Source organism: Aulonocara stuartgranti (assembly GCF_965226115.1).
Source record: "Aulonocara stuartgranti genome assembly, chromosome: 20".
Lineage (NCBI taxonomy): Eukaryota > Metazoa > Chordata > Actinopteri > Cichliformes > Cichlidae > Aulonocara > Aulonocara stuartgranti.
Genome location: NC_138956.1, coordinates 21,955,637 through 21,979,636, shown reverse-complemented (window position 1 = coordinate 21,979,636; position 24,000 = coordinate 21,955,637). Strand labels below are relative to the sequence as shown.

Sequence of the window (24,000 nt, the reverse complement as noted above, 5' to 3'; positions counted from 1 at the left end):
GTTGTTACAGAATTACTGTTGCCTGTGCGATACAGAAGCTGAACAGATATTGTTAAATGGCACAAGTTAAACATCTGTAAGAACTTTATTTATTTTTATTTCTATAGCTCTGAGTAATTTTCATGCTTACCAGAGTATTCCCTTTTGATGTTTGGCAGGTTGGCAGGGCAGGAGTTGCTGATGGGCAGACCTTGCTGGGGCATACCCTGATTGCCATACATGTCAATGAGGTTAGCAGGCACAGGGATCTGGGGAATTGAGAATTAAAAGAATTGAGATTTAAAACAGAGAGAAAAAGACGTAATATTATGCATATTATTGTGTTAAAAAATGACAGTTACATATGAAACGCAGCACAGAAGAGATAAATTACAAGGTCAAAGTATTACACCAAGGTTGAAATCTGACATCATGGAATTTGCTTCTGTTTTACCCCAAGACACATCAAATGAAACGCAGTCATGTTGTAAACTGGCTGGTATGGATAAATCATGAGCATACATACCGTGTTTGCCATCTGAAGTCCTGGGTCCATTAGACCGAGGATGTCATCGCTGTAACTGGACTCCAGACTAATAATGTCATCAATTACATCGTCCATCTAAAACCAGACAAAGTACAAATAAGTCCAGCATTACTGATCAATTAATGTCCAAGCATCATTAACCCTCTCAGGCTCAAATGAAACTTTTTGTTGCTAATGCACAACCAAGTCCTGCAGTGGTACTTCTGAGTAAAAAAAACCTCATAAAATATGTATGTGGGGTAATCAGGTTGTTAGTTTTTAACTGTTGCAAATCGGCAACGCCTGCCTTGAGAGGGTTAAATAAAAAAACAGCCTAAAAAACTATGGAGACCTCACCTCTTTCTCGCAGTTAGAGTTGAGGGTCAATAAGGCCATAGGGCTGTTAGGGGCACTGTTGCCCGGCCCTGGCGGCATGCCCCCGTGGTCAGAGGACTGGTTGGGGCAGGGCAAGCTCAACGCCTGAGAACCAAGCTTTCCCAGGTACCTCTTCACCTGCTGCTGCTGGGACCGTTGGATGTGGTACTTGGTTGGGTTCTCCAGGTGAGTCTGAACCTATGAGTGGAAAGATGAGTGAGGAAAATGCCAAGAAAAATGAATATGTATGTGAGAGGTAGGATATCTGATCTAAAGATTAATGGGTGTGTTGATGGTTGCAGGAGGCTCCACAGAACTGCTCCAACTACTGAAAGAGAAGTTATGCAAATATGCAGCTTGGCCACAGTAGCAATGAAATAGCACCAAAAGATGGAAGCTCATTTCAAAATGAGTGCTGCTTTTTATAAGTGCTGTTTCAAAGTTGTCTTTTATTAAAAACAACTCTAAATATAGCTCAAAGTCTTGTCTGTTCTTTGTATTTTACAGTACAGAATATAATATTAAAATCAACTTGACAGAGACTTCAAATCCTACGATGCATTATGCATTTTTCTTTTGAGACGCTGTCAAGAGTTGTTATCTCAAAGTCTCAGGAGTAAACAGTTTCCACATATTTTTCTTCAACTCCACTACTTTCTGCGGCTCCTCAGTAACAGTCCACATATTTTAAGGAACAAATATTGCACACGCTCCTATCTCTGCACTCGCCGCTTAAGGATAAATTTGATTTCTGTAGATCATTAATCCCCACACAGCATTAATGATCCAGAAAAGCTCCTGCAGGCAAATAAACAAACTTCAGAGGCAGTGTCTGTCTGGCTGTAACATTTTAAATTGAGCAGAGCTGCTCCAATCCCCCTCGCCTTTCCAAGTTTATATTTAAACCTTCCCGTCCTGTGCTCGCTTACGTTTGATGCAATTACGAATCAGTTTCAGGATTGCAAAATGTGGACGCTGTAGTTTATGATTCAATTTAGATACATAATGCAGTATCATAAATGGCAAAGACACATTTGTGTCAGTTTAAGACGAGAAATTTCAATTTAACCTCTCACATTATCTTTGAATCTATATTCATTTTTAAACATACCTCACAAGGTTGATATCCAAGCATCTCAAGCATCATTTCCTGTTTTAGATGTCCGATTTAAAACAAACAAACAAAAAAAAAACAACAACTCTAAACTGAGGAGTGCTCTAGCTGTTTCCTTCTTGGTTGCACCAGACGACTAAGGCTGCTAATAGGAGGACAGACACACCAGCTCATCTTTTAAAAGGCAAGAAACTTCATTAGTTATGCATGTCAGGGAATCTCTGTCAAATACAATGAGCCTTTTTAAATGTGTGTTGTTTTATGTAAAATCTGTATTTATTACTTTATGGTGTATCACTTGATGTCAGGATGTGGTGCAAACAGTTAGAGCCTTTGTTTTGGAAGGGCACCTCTTTTACTGAATCTTGCCCGGGGTGCTTACTCTGCCCTATCCACTTTGTTAACCCATGTGGATGCTTGGCGTGTGCTCCCTGTTTAACACAGCACAAAGAATAAAGTCTATGTCATCCTTAGTTGTCTTCAGCTTTTTAATTGACAAGAACAGGCGAATCATAAGCCCAAAAGAAATTATGCATTTTGTTGTGCATAAACTTTAAATGTCTATGCTTATTAACAGACCTGAGGAGGCCACGGGCTGTAGATGAACTCTAAGCTACCCCTGGCATTTTCCTCTGCCTATGTGAAAACTTCCTCAGTTTGCACACTGCACTCAAGAGTTTCAATTACAGCGAAAGGTTATAAAAATTAGTTGTTGAGACTGCCTTATAGAGTATAGATATTACTTCGTCCCATCTGTTGAAACCGATTCCAAATAAAAGTGTGATAGTCATTCATGTGTGCAGGTTTGCAATGTTCCAGATGTATATTTTATTATTTAAAATCATTGGTATTTTCTGTACACTATGGACATTCCCGTGATCGGCCTTATAATGCATAACCAGTATTCTTATTAACTATGCACTCACTGAATGCAGATTATTGTAATCTAATATAAAGGTTTTCACCCAGCACTGTCATAGAGATCATATATGATGTATATATTTTGTGTATGTTCTGAAAATCAACAGAAATGCCTCTCAGTATTTGCAGATTTACACATTTTAATTCAATAAACTCTGAAATATAAAATAAAGCAGACTAGTTTGAATGACTTAAATCACTTTTACAGGTGTATGTAAATAAAGCCGAGTATAACCATTAGGTCAGGTGAGGTTATCAATCTTATTGTCTCTCTGTGACTGTCAAATTCTTCTTTCCAGAACAGAAGCTCTTTCAGAGCCTCTTTTCCATGTTCATGTACCATTGTTCTTCAGGGGATACTCATGTGAGCCACATTAACATCCTCTACAACTGGCTATTAAAAATTGACACTATAGCTAGTTTTACTTACAAGAGCTGAGTCACATTATCTAGTCACACTTTGTATATCCTGCAGCTAAGACTCAGATCACCTTGGGCCGTAAATTGTCCTCACAAGGTTGTAAAGCTGACACCACAGAGGGGGGCACATTTACAGTCAGTCAATGACTCATTAACAAGAACGACATCACACTCTGGGCAAAAGAACGAGGCTCATTAGTGATGGTCACTAACAACATTCTTTATTCTTTACACTGCCTTCACCGTTGGTGTATTGTTATGCAAATGACGTCACCAGAAAATGTATAAAATTTGATCCATAATTGGATTTTATGCCACTTACTTATATATATGATGAAATGATTACATTTTAAAACTGCAGAGGCTCCGATCCTGATAATGGACTGAACCTAATCAAGAGCTATTAATGAGCAACACAATTATTTGCAATGCACGCATAAATAATGTGTAAGCAAACAGTGAATTCTTGTTATCTATGGTATTTATCAAAGACACAGGCTGATTTAAGTCAGTCACATTTAGAACAGGCTCTTAATTTTTCATTTCGATGCTGAAACAACAACCTTTGTTGTCCTACATTTTAATAAGGCCCCGTAAAGTTTTGAAAAAGAGAAATGTTTTTTTGATGTATTTATTTATTTATTTTTTAATAATTTTGCTTTAAAACTACTGTTAACACTCTATTTCAAAAAACAAATCAGTATGTGGGAAAACCTGTATAATCCACAGCATATGCCACAGCACAACCAGCGGCGTTGCAAATGTTTGTTAATTAGTGTCTTATTTATTCATATGAACTCTTATCTCAGCTTCTTTCAGCTGCTCACTTATTTGCAGGGGGTTGCCACAGTGGATGGATCCACATATTTGATTTGGCACAGATTTTGATGTCCTTCCAGATGCCCTTCCTCCCAGGGATTTATGTCTTCTCCTAGTCCTAAACGTGTGATCTTCTGCTTTGTAGGCAAATGCTTTAACCCCTACATTATGGAGCCTCTACTAATACATGTTTAAGCACAATGAAGAATTCTTTCAAGTAGTAATTACATAGACAGTGAGTGATTTTTCTGAAAAGTCTCACATCTTAGTTATTTCTTAATCTCAGAATCGAGTTCAGGTCAGATTCAGTTCTCAAGTATTGCAAATTTTGCTGATAATCAACCCCAAACATCAAGAATGGAACTGAAACTCCACACTGTATACTGCTTAGTGTATCAATTTGTATTTAAACAATCCTAGTGGCACAATTAATGTTTGTCAGATTTCCCAAAACAATTAAATTAAATTAAATTTAAATTTAATTAAATTTTTTTCTCGTTTTTGTTAACCAGGCAGGTTCTTCATGGTCTATTTAGTCTTATCAGTTGTTTTTTTGCAACACTTGGAAGTGCTGAGAACAAAGTGAGATGTCTTTGCTTCTTTTTCAAAGTTGTATGTTTTGAGTAAAGGAGAAATCAGAAATGCTGGACAGAGTCACTGGATGTAAAATTTACAGCTTAAAAAATAAAGCGCTACTTTTTAAAATCATGGCAACTGTTTTGCTTTCTTTCTGATTCATGTGACTAGTTTGAGGCTAAAATCATGCCTTTTGATAATTTGTAAAGGTATTTGGAATTAAATCCCACTCTTAAAAACATGCTATAACATGCTGCCTCTGTGTCTTCAGGCAGATGATGCCGTATTGGACAGAAATATGACAATATACAGTAATATTTCTAATACTTGAAACTCTCTTTTTCATTCCCTGTTTTTCATTTTTGTAATATTTCCGTTACTGTTTGAGATGACTTGCCCAGTCCTTTCAGCATAGATACAATGATGAGACATGTTTCCTCCTCCACAGCTTTTCTTTCCCAGCCTGTAGCGTTTAGCCTCTCACATTTATCTTTTGGCCCTCTGGGGAGGTCCAGACCTCCAGCTTGTAAGCCACTGCTGTAAGCATAAACGTACAGAAAGACTGTTTGTTATACACACAAAGACACAAGTCTTGTGTGTGTGTATAACAAATCACACGCACATGGGTATTTTTGGCCTTTCTAGGCTTCTCGGCCTCGTGTCCACGTGCAGACACAGCTTTTAAGTTTAAGTTGAAAAACTAATCCTTTAGAAAACTTGCATGGGAAACTTTTTATGAACACTGTTTGTCAGTGATGATGTTTAGACAGAAAACTCACAGTGTCAGTGCTTCTTATTCGCCAACAAGTCTTTGGGGTTAGGGTTATATCACCGTCTGTTAGTTTGGCAAGCTCTTGGCAGTAGAGTGTTTTTGTATTTTCATGCAGACAGAGATTTGTTTTATAAAAAACAGTGATTGTGTGATTGTGATTTTTCCTAAAACTATTTTTAAAAAAAACACCCATGTACGTGTTAACTAATCCTCCATCCTTGTCTCATGCATTTTAACACACCCACAGCTGATAGCTGGCACTGTCTAAAGATAGAAACAAAAAAAAAGTTTATAAGGGATTACTGTAGGAAGCCTACGCCACCCCCTCTCTCTCCCACAGACACACACGCACACACACACACACACACACAGAATTCTAATATAGAAACAAAGAGGGCATTCAGGGCATTATGTGCACAAGACAAAGTATAAAGGTGCCCTAATTAAAACTACAAGCACAACTGCATACACCCATTAATACAGCACATGTAACACTTGGCTTTGAGTGAGTAAAAGTCTTGATTCATTTGTGCTACATTTACACACTGCAGGGTTAGGGTTAACTAAAATGATTGGCCGATCAATGAAAATGCTAAAAAACAAAATAAACAAACTAATAAACGAACCTATTCTGATAACTTAATTTGTCATTTGAGTGAATTTTAAGGTGAAAGTAGTTTCTAGATTCAAGTGCGGTGGAGCTAAGAATGTAAGGACTTGCTGCTTTTCTTTATCCATGTGATAGTAAACCGAAGATTTTGTGTATTTGGACTACTGCTTGTAAAAACGAGCCTTTTTTAAGATATGAAGCTGGAATTTAACCCTTTAAAAAAATGGTGACTTTCGTTTTTCACTAAAATGTAGCAAATGAATGAATGACGCAAACAACAATGCAAACATAAAAATAAGATAATTTCGAATGAATCTCATTCTAGTACATGTAACTAGTAGGTTTAGGCAATCTGTGACAAAGACATGTTTAGCAGGTTGAAATCTGTTTGTTCTGTCTTTACATTGAAATGAGCACAGGGGCTTCTTCTAGCTTGTTTTGTCCTCAGGGATTTCCTAAATTATCCCACATAATTAGATGATCTCACTGTTTTGGGTGAATTCAATGGAGCCCCTGAAGGCTCACAGATCCCAGCCTGGAACATCTCGACCTTGTCAAGCCATATGGCTCCTGTTGTTACATGGAAATAATTTTAGGCGTGACAAATCATTAGTTTATAAGCTGGAAAAAGGATCATTTAATGGTGTGCTTACAAAGCTGGCACACTTTGTGGAAGCACAGAACATACATAGAGTGACAAACATCTACAGGACTGCTGCTGCATATAAACTACGTGCAAGAAGTTTATCGTGGTGATGTTCATGATTGATTTAGAACAGATACATCACGTACTATTGCACACATCTACAATTAATCATTAGGTTTTCAGTTTCTGTAAAGGCCCAGCACGCAGAATAATGAATTATAGAGAGATCTTAGTGCCAGCAGCCAGCATTCAAACTTCACTTAACAGTCTTTCCAAAATACAGTTTAGAAATGTGGCATCAACTACTAACTCTTGGCATCTGTATCCATGGAAAACAAAAAAAGCTTGTTGTTTATCATCTCGTTTTTAGCCACCAACAGGCCCAAGGGCATAAGCAACATAACCCCCAAAGAGTCAGAAACACTGCAGAAATGAGCACAAAGCATCCAGCTGTACTAAGAGAGGACGTAGGGTTAGTGCAGAATGACAAACAGTGATTTGTATTTTTTTGACTTGCATGCTACAGGCATTCCATGATGGGCCAACCAGGATATATTAACAAGACTGCCCCCATTTTCTATGCAGACTAGAAGAATAGGCCACTTTGTCTCACAGTTAAGCTGCTAATGTGCTCTGCAGAATTTGCAGACAGCAACTGTGATGCTAATGTGAGCAGCAATTTATGGGTTTTCCTCTGTACTTTTGTAATGCTGTCATGCAAAAGCCCAAATTACCACCGAATAAAAATCGTGTGTTGTTTGTATAAAACTTGGGTTAAAATGAGCAGGAACTGCTAAAAACAAAACAAAAAAACTCCAACCAAACAAAAACAGAGATTATGATCACGTGAATTTGCTCATCATCTACAATCATATTGAGCAAAAAGGTACTAATAACTAACGTGATTAAAGTGATTAATCAGTGTTGGTTACTGCGGAGAGAAATGTTATTAAAGCTATCCTGTAATTTCATGAAATGAACACTGAAGGTTTTTTTTACATGTCATTGTGTGCTGAATCAGTTCTGAAATCCAAACCAAACTGAAACATCTGTGTGGTACTTCTGTGTATTTTCTTTTGTATATCGGTCACGAGCCGTCATATAATCCACAAAAATTGTACAGGGTACTTTGTTCTTTTTGTGGCGCCATAAATCCTTTGAAAAAGGAAAAAAAAAAATCAGAAATCATTTTTTTAACCCTTTCAGAAACCTATCCTTCGTAAATTTCAAAGCAGTGTTTTTTTTCTCTAAAATATTCCATGGAATGAAAGGGCTGGGGGCTAATTACAAGCATTCTTCACTGAATTAGCGTTTGGTGTGTGGTAAGGCTGTGCTCGCCTTTTTCTTGATCCCCAAACTGATCCCCTTCTTATTCCTAAAAAGGTCAGAGGTCACTTGGTTAATTAAGGGTCCAATCAGTCTTTACATAAACTCATCTGAGCTTAATGTTTGCACTTTTTGAGGTCCAGCAGCTCTGCCTGGTACCCCTGAGCTTTATGTGGACTCTGTTAATCTACCAACAGACAGGAGAGCAGGTTAACCCAGCTCAACAGCACCAAGCTGGAATGGCCTTTTCATTTGAGGACTTCAGTCAATGAAGAATTTCTGTAAGCTCTCGCCAAAGCAGAAAAATGACTCTAACTTGATGTATTGTACACAAGGTTAGGGTTCGGGGAGGGGGCGTCCTAAGTCTTTCAAAGAGCTGCAGATTATAGAGAATAAGTAATGTTTATACAGCGTGAGAAGGGTAATGTTTTCAATGGCTATACTGTTTTTGTCCTTTACTGTTGGCCCATGCCACACACATCCAAGGGTGATGAAAGTGTGGCTGGGCAAGCAACCATGAAATCTCAGAGAGTGTTGTGGGTGGATTTAACTCAACAAAGATTATTCAGTAAATCACAGTTTATCGGCATCGTTACTACTCTGAGATTAAACAGTGCAATTAAAATGTAGTAAATGTCTAGGTAAAATTATGACTAAAAGCTTTTAGCATACACACAGCTGAAATTGTTTGCCAAACATAATGGATAAACAGCGTGAATAGCTTCATACAACTGTCAGCTAACAGTATGGGTTAACAGTTGAAATCGCAAGATAAAACCACAACTAAACTGTTGACATAGTACCGATTAACTGATTAAACTTTTACCTAACAAGCACAAATGTCTGACATTTTTAGACCTTTAACTACAGGCATTATTAAACATAAGTATTTGTACGAGATCCTCTTATGTGTCACATATATTTTTCACGTGGAAGACTTGTTCCTGTTATTGCACAATTTTCTAAAAGAGGAAGTCAGAGACAAAACCAGCTGCTTATTGACAATCCATGTTAAAGAAATGCAAAATCTAAAAATGCACAAAAAGGCAAGTGTCCTCGTGAGTAATTACACTAACTACACAATATCTTAACACCTCGATATTGATATTTTTTTCAGAAATCACAAACAGAAAAGTTGAAAAAAACGCACTAAGTTGATATGTAAGGAAGACAAAATTCTCATAATTTGCACAAAAACACTTTCCAAATCACTACCACACAGTGTTTTTTTTATAGGGAAAGCCACTGAATTCAAGGTAAAATGCCGGAACAAAAACACTACAAAAAAACCCAGCAATTATACCAAAATCCTCAGAACACGACAAGTCGAATGAATTTCTAAAGATGTTTCATCAAGATTGCAACCTCTGAAAGCACATGCTGTGGACAAACAGAAAGACTTACCGAAATGCGTTGTTAAAATGTGCTCTCGAACACTACGGTCTCTACTCGTACAGAAAATCTTAACAGTCTCCTGTCCCTCAGACTGCCAAGGAATCAAAGCTATGAAAAGATGTGAATGTAGCTGAGCAAATAGGATTAAAGATGGCTAAATCCAAATGGCTGGAAGCACAGCATGCATTAAAGAGGAATTCTCTCAGGAAAGATAATCCCCATATACGCATTTTAACACACTTCACTCACTCCTGTTTTTTTTTTTTTTTTTTACACACAGTCATAGTAAACCATGATTGCCCGACTATTCATGCACGAGTCACTAAAATCTATAAATACATCTGGACCATTCAGGCTGCACCAATGACACATACAAAGTTTAATTCCACAAGTGGAAACTTTACACAGATACCGTAACAGCCTTCTAATAATACACACCACCCCATTCTTTGTTGCTCCCTACCATCAGAAACTTGAACCATGCTTTCTTACCTTTAGCACCTCCATTGGGACCTGTGCAGCAGGTGGTAAACTGACCGGGACACTGACATTGATGGCAGGCGTTTGGGCCTGTGTAGTTTGTGTGTACTGGGAGGCCTGTTGTCGCTGCTGCTCCCGCCGCTCCTGCTCCTGAAGCTGTTCCCGCATCAGCTGTTGCCGCAGCAGGATGCGCGATGTCATGGCCGAGGAGCTCAGCGGGGGCTTGGATGAACTGTGTTGGTCTGACGGACTGCTGCGGAGGGGAGAAAGGGATGATTGGATAAGATAAGAGAGAAGGCAGAGGGTCGATTAGAAAGATGAGGTGAAAAGAAAGAGTGCTAGAAAGGTTAGAAAGGGGTCAAGAAAACCAGAAAAAAAGAAGAAAATTGAGGGACGATGGATGTAATAAAAAGCCAATGTTAGCATGAAGAAAACTGGCAGAGAGGATGACTTCAGGGGAAGAAGTCAAAAGGGAACTATTAGCTTTTGTTCTGCAAAAATTAATATTAAATGACTGGTTGATCTATGTTGATAACCTGTTATTTTAACCTTTGATGATCAGCCATCGTCAAAAGCTTGTCAAACAGAACAAGCAAAGCTATGGGAATTTGCAATGAGCACTTTTTGTTGCTATTTTTTATTTTACAAAGATAAATAATTAAGCAGCCCTGCTTATTTGCTCTTAGAAAACAAATACTTGAACCTCCATGAAATCACTTACTATCAAGATCTATTATCAATTAAGATGTCCTTTCAAAAAGGAAAACAATGTTGTGATTTTAATGACTTTGGAAGGCACAGGCATTTTGCATTTGTAGACAAAACAAAAAGAGGAACATTTTGTCTGTAAAGGTTGTTTCAGTTTTCCCACTCTTTTAAATTTAGATGGCTACTCCCCAGACAGAGTCCTGAAGTCCTAAAATAGAGAGTCTCTGCTGAAGCAGAAGTTGTCGGGACAAAGCCTCCATCGAGTGAGTGATCCTTTTGATAAAACTCAGTAAAATGTCTGGCCAATCCAGCTGTGCAGTAATCGCACTAATTAGCCAGCGGAGTCAAACAGCCTCAGCTTGCAGCGTATTCAGTGGGTGTTGAGCCCTCAACATACCATAAATCTCCCCTCAGCAGTGGATATAATCTCATTGTCTACAACCACACCCACTGAACCCTGCACCAGATATTAGACAAAACAATACTGTATAACAAATATATATAATAAAATATATTATAAAAGCAAAACACAGGCTGAACTCTGGCTTTTCTCTGGAAGCACTTCAGTGGTTTGGGTGTCTAAATTCAACAGCTACGTTTCTTCCTTTGTTCCTTTGTGCTTCACCCAATATATGGAATCAGGTTTAGTGTTCAAAAGAATAATTCCTTCTGCTGTGTGACTTTGGGCGATTGTGTTTCCTTTCATCCCACAAATTTCATAACAAAAGTCACTAGATCTAAAACTCTTGATTTCCTCTGCCAGAGCCAGAGGCTTTGATTCTTCTTTTTTTCCTTTAATCTACTTCAGTGATTAAATGATCAACGGTTTGTTGCAAGAACAAATTCGTTTCTGTTCCCTTTCTTTTGGTTTTACAGTTCAAATGTGACATTTGAATTGATTTGGAACTACAGATGGATTTATTGTTACATTCTTTGGATAAACTAGAGCTGATTAATAATAATAATAATGATAATAATAATAATTAGTCACGTTTGTTACATGTTGAATGCTTTTGGTTGGAGAAATCAGCTTTTGTTAAAATGAACAGGTTTTTTTTTTAAATGAACGCTTAAATAAAAAAACATAATATACACTGAATAGTTTAAGTACATAAATGTACTGGATAGTACAGTACCTTTATCACCTACTAGAAATCAGTACTCCTAAAAACTTGAGGAACTTTCTGCTTAATTTGGATTTTCACGTATCTGACAGCTACATTCATGGAGGTTTTAAAAACACAATGAATTTAACAAAGAAGCTGTAATGTGTGGAAAGAATATAAAAAGGGCAACACAGTAGCATACAGTTTAAACTACCACTTACTTAAGTGCTTGCTTTTTACTACGTGCTTCTAGATGCACAGAGTGGCTTGCTCAATTTCTGACCACCAGGAGTGCTACTGAGCAAAGTTTTTGGGTGGGTCCACAGTTTGTATGGCATTGTTTGAATTTGTGTTGTGCATAAATGTCAAGGTTATAGTTAACTTCAACTAAACTCAAAGCAAAAACTGGTGTGAAAAGAACTTTATGAACCTACATAAAAGTGAAAAGTTGGAAAGAAAACTAAAATTACATGATCAGTTACAGGAAATGTTTTTTGTTTTAGTCTTTGTAAATTTGCTCACATTTGTCAACACAACCAGCCTGAGGAGGCATTGGTGCGTGCTTATTGAGAATACAATGTGTACATAACTCTTAAGTCAAATGTTTGCATAGTAATAGCCATTACAAACTTCCTAAGTCTTGCCCCTGGCAAATAGCCCACTTATTAAAATAATGCAGTAAAATGAATACTGAAACTAATAAAAAGTAAACTAAAAGGAATTATTTTTAACTAAGAAAAATTTTAACATGCAAACCTATTTTGAAAGCTAACTTAGCTTTACTGAATTAAAAAAAACAAAACAACTAAAAATAAAGTAAGTGATGAGTGACTCGGTGAAGGTACTAATGCTTTTAGAAACCTGTCAAATAAGTGAAGCTAAACCAAGTAAGCCTCTATTCTGCTCACAGGCCTTACAATGCTACAAGATTTCTCTTTGTGCATCCTTTTGTACTAGTGTATATGGTCCTCAGACTATCAGTATAATATTCCTTTATTTTGATGTTGCTTATGGGAGAGAAGATCCTGTATCCTGTTTTTGCTTGTATATGCTATAAGTTATGGTTCTTAGAAAGCATATAAAAATAGTAAAAAATTGACATTGGCAGAAGTAAAAAGTCAGAATTGCTCAAGAAAATTACAATCGACAAGTCTCTTATAATTTTATAACTTATAACCGCTTTGCAATTGATTAAGAAATAATTTGTAAAGATGATGTGAAAACCACACTGATTCTGAAAAGCTTGCTGTCCAGGCTTGAGCTGAATTAAACTTGTTGCACATTTATGGTGGAGTTTAGAGTTTTACAGCAGGACAAAAGTGCATTACCATGTTATTCTTTATTCATAATTGTTGGAAGAAATAATTGTAACCGAATTAAAATTCTGATACAAGTGCGCAACACTATGTAATTCAAAGCATTGTAGGAGGTAGCATTTTAGGCTAAAAATTTGATATGACATGATCTAGGGGTAGTGTTAAAATAAAATAAAAGTATGACTTTGGAGAGTTTTTTTCTCGTAAATTTTTATGTTCTTTTTGTTTTTTTGTAAATGCACCTGTTTTGTTTGTGTAAATTTGCTATTTTTTCATAAATGTGAAATTTTTTCTTATAAACTTTAAGAAAATTGCAAAATTTCTCTTTTCAGAACCCTGAAAAAACACATTTATTTCTTTAGCATCTTTAGCTGCCCTATTACAAAACTGTACAACATATGACCTCATGGCGTTTTTTTAATACGCTCTTAATAATTTGATTGACTTGTGTTTGTGTATACGAATGACCAGAAACCTCTCAGAAAGGCAAGGCTGAATGTCTCTGTCTCTTTCTCTCTGTTTCTTTCTTTTGACTGTTTGTTGGCTCTTTGCCAAACAAACCCATGAAAGACATAAAAAGCTCTTTTGTCCTTTTAAAATTTCATTCGTGTGTGCGCACACCTCCTCTTATGTTCGTGTGTATCTCAAGGGAAAAAAACGGAAAAAACAATGGTTGTACAGTCTTGAAGAGTCCCACCCACTCAACTCATGATTCCTCTGATTCTGCTCACTACTGTGCCTTCATCATACTTCACCATTAGTCAAACTGTCAGAGCTGAGACTTTGAAGCAGAATTCAGTGACACACTAAAGACAACAAACAACCAGGAAAATTCAGCTGCAATACTGCATCAAGACAGAAATCAAGTAACATTGTGGAGCGACAAAGTCTGAGAAGAGTCAAAACACTGAGCTGTTAAAGGAAAATACTCTCCAATAAAGATGCACTGCAGCTGTAAAACTGCTGGTAATTGACAGGCGATCATTCTGCAGACCTAATGACTTCTGTGTGACTAATAACTCTACCATTACAGTCTCATCAAAAAAAACAAATAACTAGCATGCCAAAACATGATACCTCTTCTGTTATTAACTTTATGTCTTAAGTATGAGATTTCTAAGCTTTTCAGGTACTCGCTCCCTCGCTATAAGTGACCAGTGACCAGCTGCAATTAACTATAATAGACTGATAAATGTATATCCTGACATACAAAAACTATTCAGCACATAAAAACACAAGGAGAAATCTTCCAAGACTACTTCCCACATATAGCCCAGTGCATGGTGCCCTTCATGTGTACATAGTGTTGAACAAACATATAGATTCCAAAATAAAGCCCAAATGCACTGCAGCAATACCACAGATGCTGAGGCGCCATACTCACAGACAATCAAATGAACAGGGTCTGTACACTTGCACTCCTACAGCCTCCATATTTGTTTGTTTTTCCCTGAAGGTGCACCACCCGCCCTTGGAGAGCAGTGAAAGTCATGCTGGTGGTGCAGCGCTGAAAGTGTGTCAGAGAGGGGAGGCTCCAGGGCCCGGCCTGGAAGCTCCAATCGCCACGCAGAGTCCCAGGCATAGGACCAGCCCCGTGCAGAGCAACAGCAAAGCAGAAGAGAGGAGCGTGCAGGCGTCCACTGGAAACACACTGTCCATCAATATGCCGCTTTAAAACCACGCAGATAGTGTTACGCTTAGAGACATGTGCCGACACGTGTTGGGTAGATGGGCTACAACCAAGTAGGGGTCGCTGTCCTGTGAAAATCTTGTATCTCAAAAGTATCATAACTCAAAAACGTGTTTGCTTTTGCCAAGTGACACTGCATTTTAGAGAAACTGAAAGGATTTCAAATGGTTTATTTAAACCTTAAAGTCTCCCTTTATTTGTAAAATATGCTGCTTATTGTTTCCTCTCATGTTTGACCTTCACAGTGCATAATAATAAGTTTGACACTACCAAGCTGACTTCACATTCATCTGCTGAGACATTAACCTTAATTTGAACTATTTATGTGTACATATTAGCATGACTTTTTTACAGCTTTCATGGCTGATACAAATACTCACTTTCAAATGACAACTGCAAAAAAAAGAAATAGTACTAGAATGCAACATATGTTCTGCTGCTGCAAGAGGCTGGCACACTACACAATAGAAATGAACTGACATGAAAGAAAAAAAAAGACACACTATGTGCTTATTTTCATTAGTTTAAACATCACTCCCCAGATTAGGTGTATTCTAAAGAACCACATTAAACTCATTAAAGCTCAACTTTTCTCCCGCTGGTGGCCGTTCAGTGTGTTTTTCAGGAAGCAGACAGTGACTTACGCAGACCACACTGCATATAACTATACAGTGAGCACAGGATAAGAGCAGTGAAAATAGGCAATCTAATCAAAACACAGGCAAACTGAGTACTAGTAACAATCCTGTCTCCTATTTCTTTCTCTCTACCAAACTGCAGGAGTTGCTGCCCTTCTAGCAGACTACACAACCTCTCTGCTGGAATACAAATGAGTGATTATGACCCTACATGACAGTGTATTGATCTACTTGGACTCCTGTGCTGATCAAACATGCGCAGCTTGGTGCAGCTGGCATGATAGTATGAAGTCAGTCACAAGCAGGCAAATCATAGAAAATAGAAAGCATCTGTATGCATGTCTAGACCGTCAATTATGTGGGGTTTGTACACAGGGAATGCAATAGAAGTGATTTTTTTTGTTTTTTGTTTATTTGTCTAAACACCAAACAGAAAAACAACTGTACAAATGATTTAAATTAGGTAAATAGTTCAACCCTGCAAATATCTCGGTAAACATCTGGGTAGAAACTTTGTATTTACTGTGCATAAACACTGCATAAGCACAGGAAATGCCTTAGCATCATCAAACACAGACAAAACAGCATTTTGTTGTATAGCCTATAAAGTTATATATAGCAATGCCTTTTTGGAGATATGGTGGGGCCCTACGCATTATTAGGTACATGGTTTTAATGTTGTGACTCACAGATATCCTGACCTGTAGTAAAGCAGCAACTGTCACTGACTGCTGCTATAATAGCCGTTTTAAAAAAATCAAACAACCCAATGGTCTACAAAACAATGGCTATTCCATAAAGAACTGTTAAAATAAAATTTATACATAATTATTTCACTCTCAAGTACAAAAGCACAACAAAACAGGGTCAGTCATAAAAGCATCTAAAAAGAAAATCAGGTACTTTGCAATGTGCTTCCAGGAAGCCAGGACTGGATGGAATAACTAGAACTTGCTGGGTCTTATTTCTGTAATTAGGCTCTGTGCTCTTAGTAATTCCCCTCACTTGTGTTCGGCAGGATGGCCTGCTCTAGCTGCAGCTCCCTCTCTTTCCTGTGTGCTTTAACAATGAGTAAGTAGAGCTTCCAAGGACAGTAAGGAGGAGCCTTTGATACGTTTCCCTACAGCAGGTTGAATGAGTGCAGAAGATTTTCAAGTTCATTGATATAACAATGATGTGCAAGCACAACATAACAGCTTTTCATTGTGAGACTGATTTATTCTCGGCTTTCCTTGAAGGTGATGACAGACAATCAACACATTCTTTCTTCGTAAATGAACCATGGTAACGATTCGTTGCTGTAAAATATGACTCTGAAAAAAAATAAACAGACGCAATTATGTGCGTCTTAACCACAAGTTAAAATTTAATAATTAAGTCACCGTGTAAAGGTATTTGTTTTAGCTGTTTAACAGTGAAGTGTGTTTTTTTTTCAACAGCTAATGCATGCAAGTAATTACTTGTTATAACCTCTATATATCCTTGTAATAACAACTTACTTCTTAAATAGTTAATGAGTCATTTCCGTCTTTTTTCAAGCGAACGTGCCAAAGATTCACTGGTTCTGGTTCTTCTTGTATTTTATTGAGTAAACAACGAATTAATTCTGCACTAATCAATCATGAATCATCTAGTTGCAGGCTTCAGACGTGATCATGCCTGAAGGCTACATTTCTTTTAACTGTTAAGAATAATGACTTGTGTCAATAAAAGCGACACTCAAAGGCCTCCTCTGTTATTGCAGTTCCTTCTGGGCACCAACAGAGGCAGACAAAGATCACACGTCAGGAATATTAAAACTGCAAACCCAAATCAATCAGTAAATAAAAGATGTAGAGTTTATGATTTTTCTTTATTTTTATTTTATTCTTTATGAGGAAATCTTAAGCAGATGTGCTTGAAAAGCCACATAAGAGGTGAGAATGCAGAAAGATAACCATGATTACAGGACAAGTTGTTCTGACTGTATTTTACTCCAGCCTCAACACCTGTCTGTGTCACTTAAGCCCCTGGGTCTTTCTTAGATCATGGATGAACCTTTTTGGCATCTCTGTCTAGGACACCTCGTGGGAACAAGCTGCTCTGGACACATAGTTTCATAACCCTCAAACTCTGACTCAGCTCACGACCACTGGCTCATTGCTTTGACCTTAAATGCCTATTCTGTACTTCAGTTCTATTGCAGAAGAACTTAAATTGATTTGTGGATGTCTCCATCATTTTACTAAATTCTCTTTCCCTCTTCCTTATTTTAATTTGAAAGGTTTATTTTCTTACCAAAATATTACTACAAATGACCAAGATCTTCATTTGCTTGTTAGACACTAATAAGTTGTGAAAACTACAATATTTCTTCTGTATTTCTCTGCATCCTTGTCATTTTTAGGTAAAGTAAAATGTCTCTTCCAAAGAACTCGATCCACATTCAAGGCCCATCATCTTTCCAAACATGCCTGTAAGGAGTGTGCATTAACAGTAAGCCTGAGGTTATTTTCTTCTCTCAGCTATCATTATTATGCAAAGTGCCCCAAGGTTCAGTATAATTTCTTCTTTACCAAAAACAAAAGTAAAAAAGTAAACAGAGTTTTGCAGCGTTAAAAGTTTTGACCGCAGTCTTTTTTTTTGGGGGGGGGGTGGGGGTGTAATTTATGATTCAATTTTTGCTGACTTAAATCTGACACTTCTTTATTTCCAGCTGTGTAAAAGAAAGTTTTTTCAGGAGACTTTGAGTTCCATTCATGTTTTACCCCCCAGGCCAAGATCCAAGACAGAGAACCCAAAGTGTAGACCCGACCCACAAAGACCCATTGCGAGCTATTAAAACAGATATTTACTGAGCAACATAAACCAAGTCCCATTGTAAAGTTTTCACATTCATTCAATTCTTTATTTTCAGCTTTGTATGATTTGAAGAAGGCTTTTGAGGAAGTCTTTATATTTAAACAGACAGAGATGCGCTAACAACAGTTAATGAAATGATTAACACTGACAATCTTGCTAGCAATTGCAGTTTTGCCAGAAAACCTTGGGATCCAGCATTCATGCAGGTGTAACTTTGATACATACTTCCACGCCAAGATCCCAAATGACAAAAAGTTCAAAGCTCCATCCGCAAAAACCCAGTCCCACAACCCACATGACCAAAGGGTCTGCCAATAAAAAGGTTCAGAATACCACAGAATACCCCCAATGTCTTTGCTCCAATGGGCCACAGCTGTTTTTGTGGCTTATAACAAGCAGGGGTTTTAATGTTGTGGCTGAAAGATGTACGTATGGCATTAAATGTTAAAAGTGATCATTCTGGCATAAATTGTTACGGAAACATGTTAATTGAGCAACAAGAAAATTTCATTGTGAGGCTGATACTAAAGCAACACATTTGTTTGTTTGGTTTCTTCTGCCTAGTGTCTGCTAATCTTTACTGGCCGGGGATCTTTCTGTGTAAGACATTTGCATATTTATTCATCCATATGGATTTAATATAAGCTATACTCAAAATCTAGTCTGTTCATTAGAAAGCAAAACTTTCAGCCTCTGTATTGACTGAGGGTGCAAAAAAAAAAAAAAAAAGATCCCTAGACTCACAGTTTCTGATATAACACATTCCCTGCTAAATTTATATAGCTTATTTACACTGCATAGAAGACTAGTTTTGCCGCCTGTCTCACATCTATATTAGGCACAAAAAGGTTGGCACGACGTCAGCAGCAGTCTGTGTGCTCTGTCAAACTGATACGCAGACAGCCAAAAAACAAATAGATCTATGAAAGCTAAGATGACATTTTGTCGCACACAAAACTTCAAATTTAGAAACTTCTTAAGCAGCTATTAGGAGACATCAGACAACTCGGTAATCAATCAAACTAATTATAACCATTTTGCACAAAACTGTCTTATGGCACAGTCATCGTGATTATTTATTATGCTGGGTCATCTTCATGTGATAGAAAGGGGAAGTGGGATACCTTCAATCAAAGCCACGGTTCAGACGACTTCACACATTCAGGAGAAAAATGACATAAAGAAAAACAAACAGCAAAGATTCAGAAACCGTGCTGATACTTTGCGTATACTTGGAATGGCTGCTGCTGCTGCTACACCAGCGACGAAAACAACACAGCCTCAGATTCAGGCCAAGGGTGTATAACAGTGTAATGACATTTCACTAATGAAAAAATTGAAGACATTAGTTTAAAAAATGCAGAACTAGGTTAAAGGCTAAGACTGTCCAAGATGACAGTTCTTCCTCAAACAGTTCTTCTAACTGGTGTTTTGATTGAATTTAGAGAAAACGAGAGAAACCGCAAATCTGCAAGAAAATATCAAGAACGAGAGGAAGGAAAAAAAAAATAACTGGAGTCTAGCGAACGTCTGCAGCAAGAGTTCTGTCCGAACACAGTGGCGTACTGTCCTCTGGATGTCTCGCCCTGACAATGAGGCCATGTATCACCACCTCTAAACTACGTAACAGAGAGGAGCAGACACAAAATACAAAACCTCTGACACCATCCTGGTAATAGATGCATAATCGTCATCACCATCCTCATCACAGAGGGGCATGAAATGTTATAACTTACGACTTATATTACACCCCAACAGTATTTCATTGTGATTTGAAATCATCCATAAAGGTTGATATGCAATCATAAATTGCATAGAAAAAAGTTTATTATTTATTTAATAGTAACACCTGCCAAGGGATCTGTGGTTGTTACATGTTTTCTTACTTAATTTAAATTGAATCAATCACACCAACTGAGTATTGAGAATACTACAGTTCACTGTCAGTGAGGTGTTTAGAATAAGAACAAAAACATGGTCCCCTAAAATATTAAAACAAAAAAATAAGTCCACCTTCCAGTCATCTCATAGATTTTGCTTCATATTTCCCAGCTCTGGGATCAGTTTTCACTCTTAGTAAGAGTGAAAATTGTAAGACAGCAAAAAGGGCATTTTCTAAAGTTTCTCAGTATTGTTTTGATATGCTACACAGTAGACAGGAAATCTGTCATTTCATTGCATTAAACACGTGTATAAGACACATGTATAAGACATCAACCTTGCTGTGCATTACTTCCAGAAAAAGGGTGAAAGGTGAAACAACACATAGATCTGACTCAGCTAAATGTTTCTGAGGCCTCAGTGTGTCAAAGCTGAAACTAAATTAGTAAACGTCAGTGCTGCAAGCTGTTTTTTGTTTCTGTTCTGTGTCCTTACAAGAATAAACTGTTGTCAGGACTTGGAGCACTTTGTCCAGTACTACATGCACTTAAGTTATACAACTTTTTAATAGGCCAACAACTTGCTGAAAACTAAATTTTGTCTGCCTCTTTGGTTGCTGATTTATTTTATTGGTGAAACAACTTTAGAGCATTTAATATTAACTGTGAACTTATAAAGAAGGCAACACTCCTCCACTGAAAGAAACATCAGGTTTGATTTATTTATTTATTTATGTTACCACAGCTTATCTAACAGTTAATACTTTCTTACACACTTTTGACACTTCAAAGCTGTTAATGCACAAGGTGTAGTGCCATAGTAGACTTATGGCACTTTTTACACACTTGTTGTTATGCAGTTATACTTAAAAAATAGGTAGTTCTCGGGAGATTTAAAGAAAAATCTCATAAATAACAATAAGTCACCATTCTGCTTTAGGAGCACCTGAATATCAGCCATCAACACAAGACAGGCAGAGCATCACCTTGCTAAACTCTGACCTGTCTGCTCCTCTGTGAGCTAATATTTGAAGTTGATGTTGACAAGACAACACCCATGTGTTGCATAACTTCATGCAAGCAGGATGACCATAAGGAACGAGGGCTGAAACCCGGGACCAGCTTCAGTAACATCAATGAGGAAGCCCGCACATTCATAGACTTTGGACAACACTTTAAAAAGTCTGCAGCCTAATTATTACCTTAACCCCCAAAACGCTCCAGCGTGAGAAATAACTGTCCACGGCAAAAGAACTGACCTGTTTTTCAAGGGCTGACTCTTCAATTCGTAATACGTTTTAGGCTCCTCTTGAAAATCCTCTCCGACCTCGAAGTCGGGAACTATTCCCGATTCCGACTGCATACTTGCAGATGTCAACTTTTGGAGACGCTAAACCCTCTTTAAAAAAAAGCAGACGGGTGATATTCGTGCCCCAGTAGTCCGCACAGTACCAACCGTCAACGCAAGCCGCTTCTGCCCAGGATCCGGAGCTCTGTAGTCCTTCGCGGCAGCGGCTAAACTGCAGCTAACGGGCTGAAAATGATCCAGAAACTACAACTACCAAGATGCTCCGGGGATGTAAACGTCAGCACAATTCTGATTGGCTGCAGTATCCGACGGGATTTTTACCCCCCCCCCCCCCTTTTTTTTTTGCTCGACCAGTGAAACTGAAATGTCAGTTTCATTTCCATAAGCAATATTTATCCCGCAATGTGGATTTCGTAATAATTGGCTGTAAAGACTTATTTTGAATTAGTAGCGTCTGCTCCAGTGGCCGTGCGTCTTTGCGGTCTTAGATTTTGCATTTAAAGAAATGGTCTGCACATTTTGCCTGAATGCAGATACATTTAATATTGGTTAAAAATAATGGAGGGCGTTAATTTGCTATCACGATAAAAATGAATTATTTTATACCATGCCCACCGCCCGCAAAAAAATAAAAAATAAAAAAAATAAATAAATGAAAAATAAAAATCCAGCCTTTGTGACCTGGGCATGCTGTTCAAGCAAGTTTGCGAAAGCATAACTACATTGTTTGCAAATAAAAATAAAATATATAGTGAGTTGTTTTTAAGCCTTTAAAGCACATATACCCAGAGTGACCTTGAAGTAAGTAAGAATCAGACTAGCGATGTGAGTTTCTAAAAATAAAAAAACAACAACCCAAAAAACAAAAAACACTGGATGTAGCAGTCAGTTAAATGAGTAAATCTGGAAGCAATCGCACAGAAACTGTTCAGAAAATCTAAATAAAAAACATAAATAACGGCACTTCTTACATTGCAGGTCATTCACAGCCTTGATATTTAGTGTTTTAAGTCTCTTATTGGGTCATGCAGATATTGCACCCGACTTTAGACCAACCTCAAGACGAGCCTCATGTCTCTGTTTTTCCCCGTTTCCCTGTGCAGACTGACTGACCGCTCGTCTCCCACTCTCCCCCACGCGCTGTTCTCAGCACACCAAGTTTGGTCTCCTCAGTTAAAGTCTTGTCTGCCACTTGGGGGCAGTATAGAGCTAGAAAACAGTTTCGTGAGCCCGCGGGGGTGTGGGGGGGCACCCTCTATTATAAAATGGAAATTTAGAGGTAGTTCAATATTTGCATTCACCCTCATCCTGTTGAACTGGTTTAAAGTCTGTATTTTATCAATGCAAATAGAATGCAAATATGATTCTGCTGGAAAGCACATACCCGGAGGCTAAAAATAAAGCCTTAAATAAAACGATGATAGCTGAACAGAATGAGAAATGGGATCAGAATGTTTTTTTCTTCTTCTGTATTTCTGCAATACTATTTCTGAGACACATAGCAGAAAAAAAACCACTCACATACAGCCAGCCAAATGACATGACACAGGAGCTGTAGAGAATCCGATCTACAATATACAGATAAATTACTTTGGATGTGGTACTGATTACCCAGGCCCTCCAACTGCATTAGACCTGTAACATTTGTAGACTACTACAGCTTTTGTAATTACTTCCAGATATATCTTTTTAAGATATATTTTAAATAATAGTACTTAATGACACAATAAAGACTAGCAAGTACAAATTTTGTTCCACAGTCCAAAATATAATGTTCTCTCAAAAAATATTATGAAGTCAATTTATTTTGAAAATGATTCCAAGCACAGTGATCTTTCTATCTTTGAAACATCGTTTCTTAAATACCTATAAGAATATGCTGATTTTGCAAATTATAACACATAAATGAATATTCTTCAATAAGCCCAGTGAAGCAAGAACATATAAATTTAAGGACCTGAATATGAGAAGAAGAAAAATCACTGTGAGAAGAGTCCAAAATTCTTAGTTTTAATGGCAGTGCAAAAGCCTGCTCACCATCCATCCACCCATCCACCCTTCCAGCCATTGTATTACACAAGGGGACCACAGTATGATGGGTGAAAGACAACACGCACCCTGCAAGGATTGTCAGTGTCAGCACATTAGTAAATAAACTTGATTCAGTGCCCTTAGGTAGAAAACCAATGTTTGTGTTCATGTTTTCCAAGTTATCCAAGTGTCAGTGCTATATCTCTTTTTGGCAGAAATGGTTTGTAAATAAATACTTACACACCTCATAAACTTTTGTGGCAGTTGCACGTTTAATTATTTTTTTTTCATTTTGCAGAAAAATATAGTGTTTTATGGCTTCCCATTTTCTACCTATAGCAAAAACCGAGTTTGCATGGACAAATATCTGGTCAATTGTTGAAATAAAGTTATTATAAATTGAAAACCTTCACAATTTATACGTTTAGCTGAACTCTTAATCTTCAGCTAAAAAATTTCTACTTCACTTAAATTTGAGTTCAGGACTGATTTGTTAATAATATTTGTTTAATATTTGAATAT

General features: G+C 37.5%; 1 protein-coding gene across 6 annotated transcripts in view; it reads right to left on the bottom strand.

Annotated features, from left to right (window-relative positions):
* The window catches only part of LOC309697655 (microphthalmia-associated transcription factor-like), a 29,051-nt gene extending 6,486 nt beyond the window's left edge, over nucleotides 1-22,565 (bottom strand). For 2 of the 6 annotated variants that reach the window (XM_082519741.1, XM_082519742.1), the window contains exons 1-5: nucleotides 21,398-21,638; nucleotides 9,972-10,212; nucleotides 863-1,078; nucleotides 506-601; nucleotides 131-248 (exon numbers count right to left, since the gene is read on the bottom strand). In XM_082519741.1, the coding sequence (XP_082375867.1) occupies nucleotides 131-248; nucleotides 506-601; nucleotides 863-1,078; nucleotides 9,972-10,212; nucleotides 21,398-21,501 (775 nt within the window). In that variant the 5' untranslated portion in view covers nucleotides 21,502-21,638. Of the gene's footprint in view, nucleotides 1-130; nucleotides 249-505; nucleotides 602-862; nucleotides 1,079-9,971; nucleotides 10,213-14,473; nucleotides 14,546-21,397; nucleotides 21,639-22,503 lie in introns of those variants that run through there. The other 4 variants (XM_082519745.1, XM_082519746.1, XM_082519744.1 and 1 more) reach the window with 4 other exon arrangements.
* Between the last annotated feature and the right edge of the window lie 1,435 nt (nucleotides 22,566-24,000).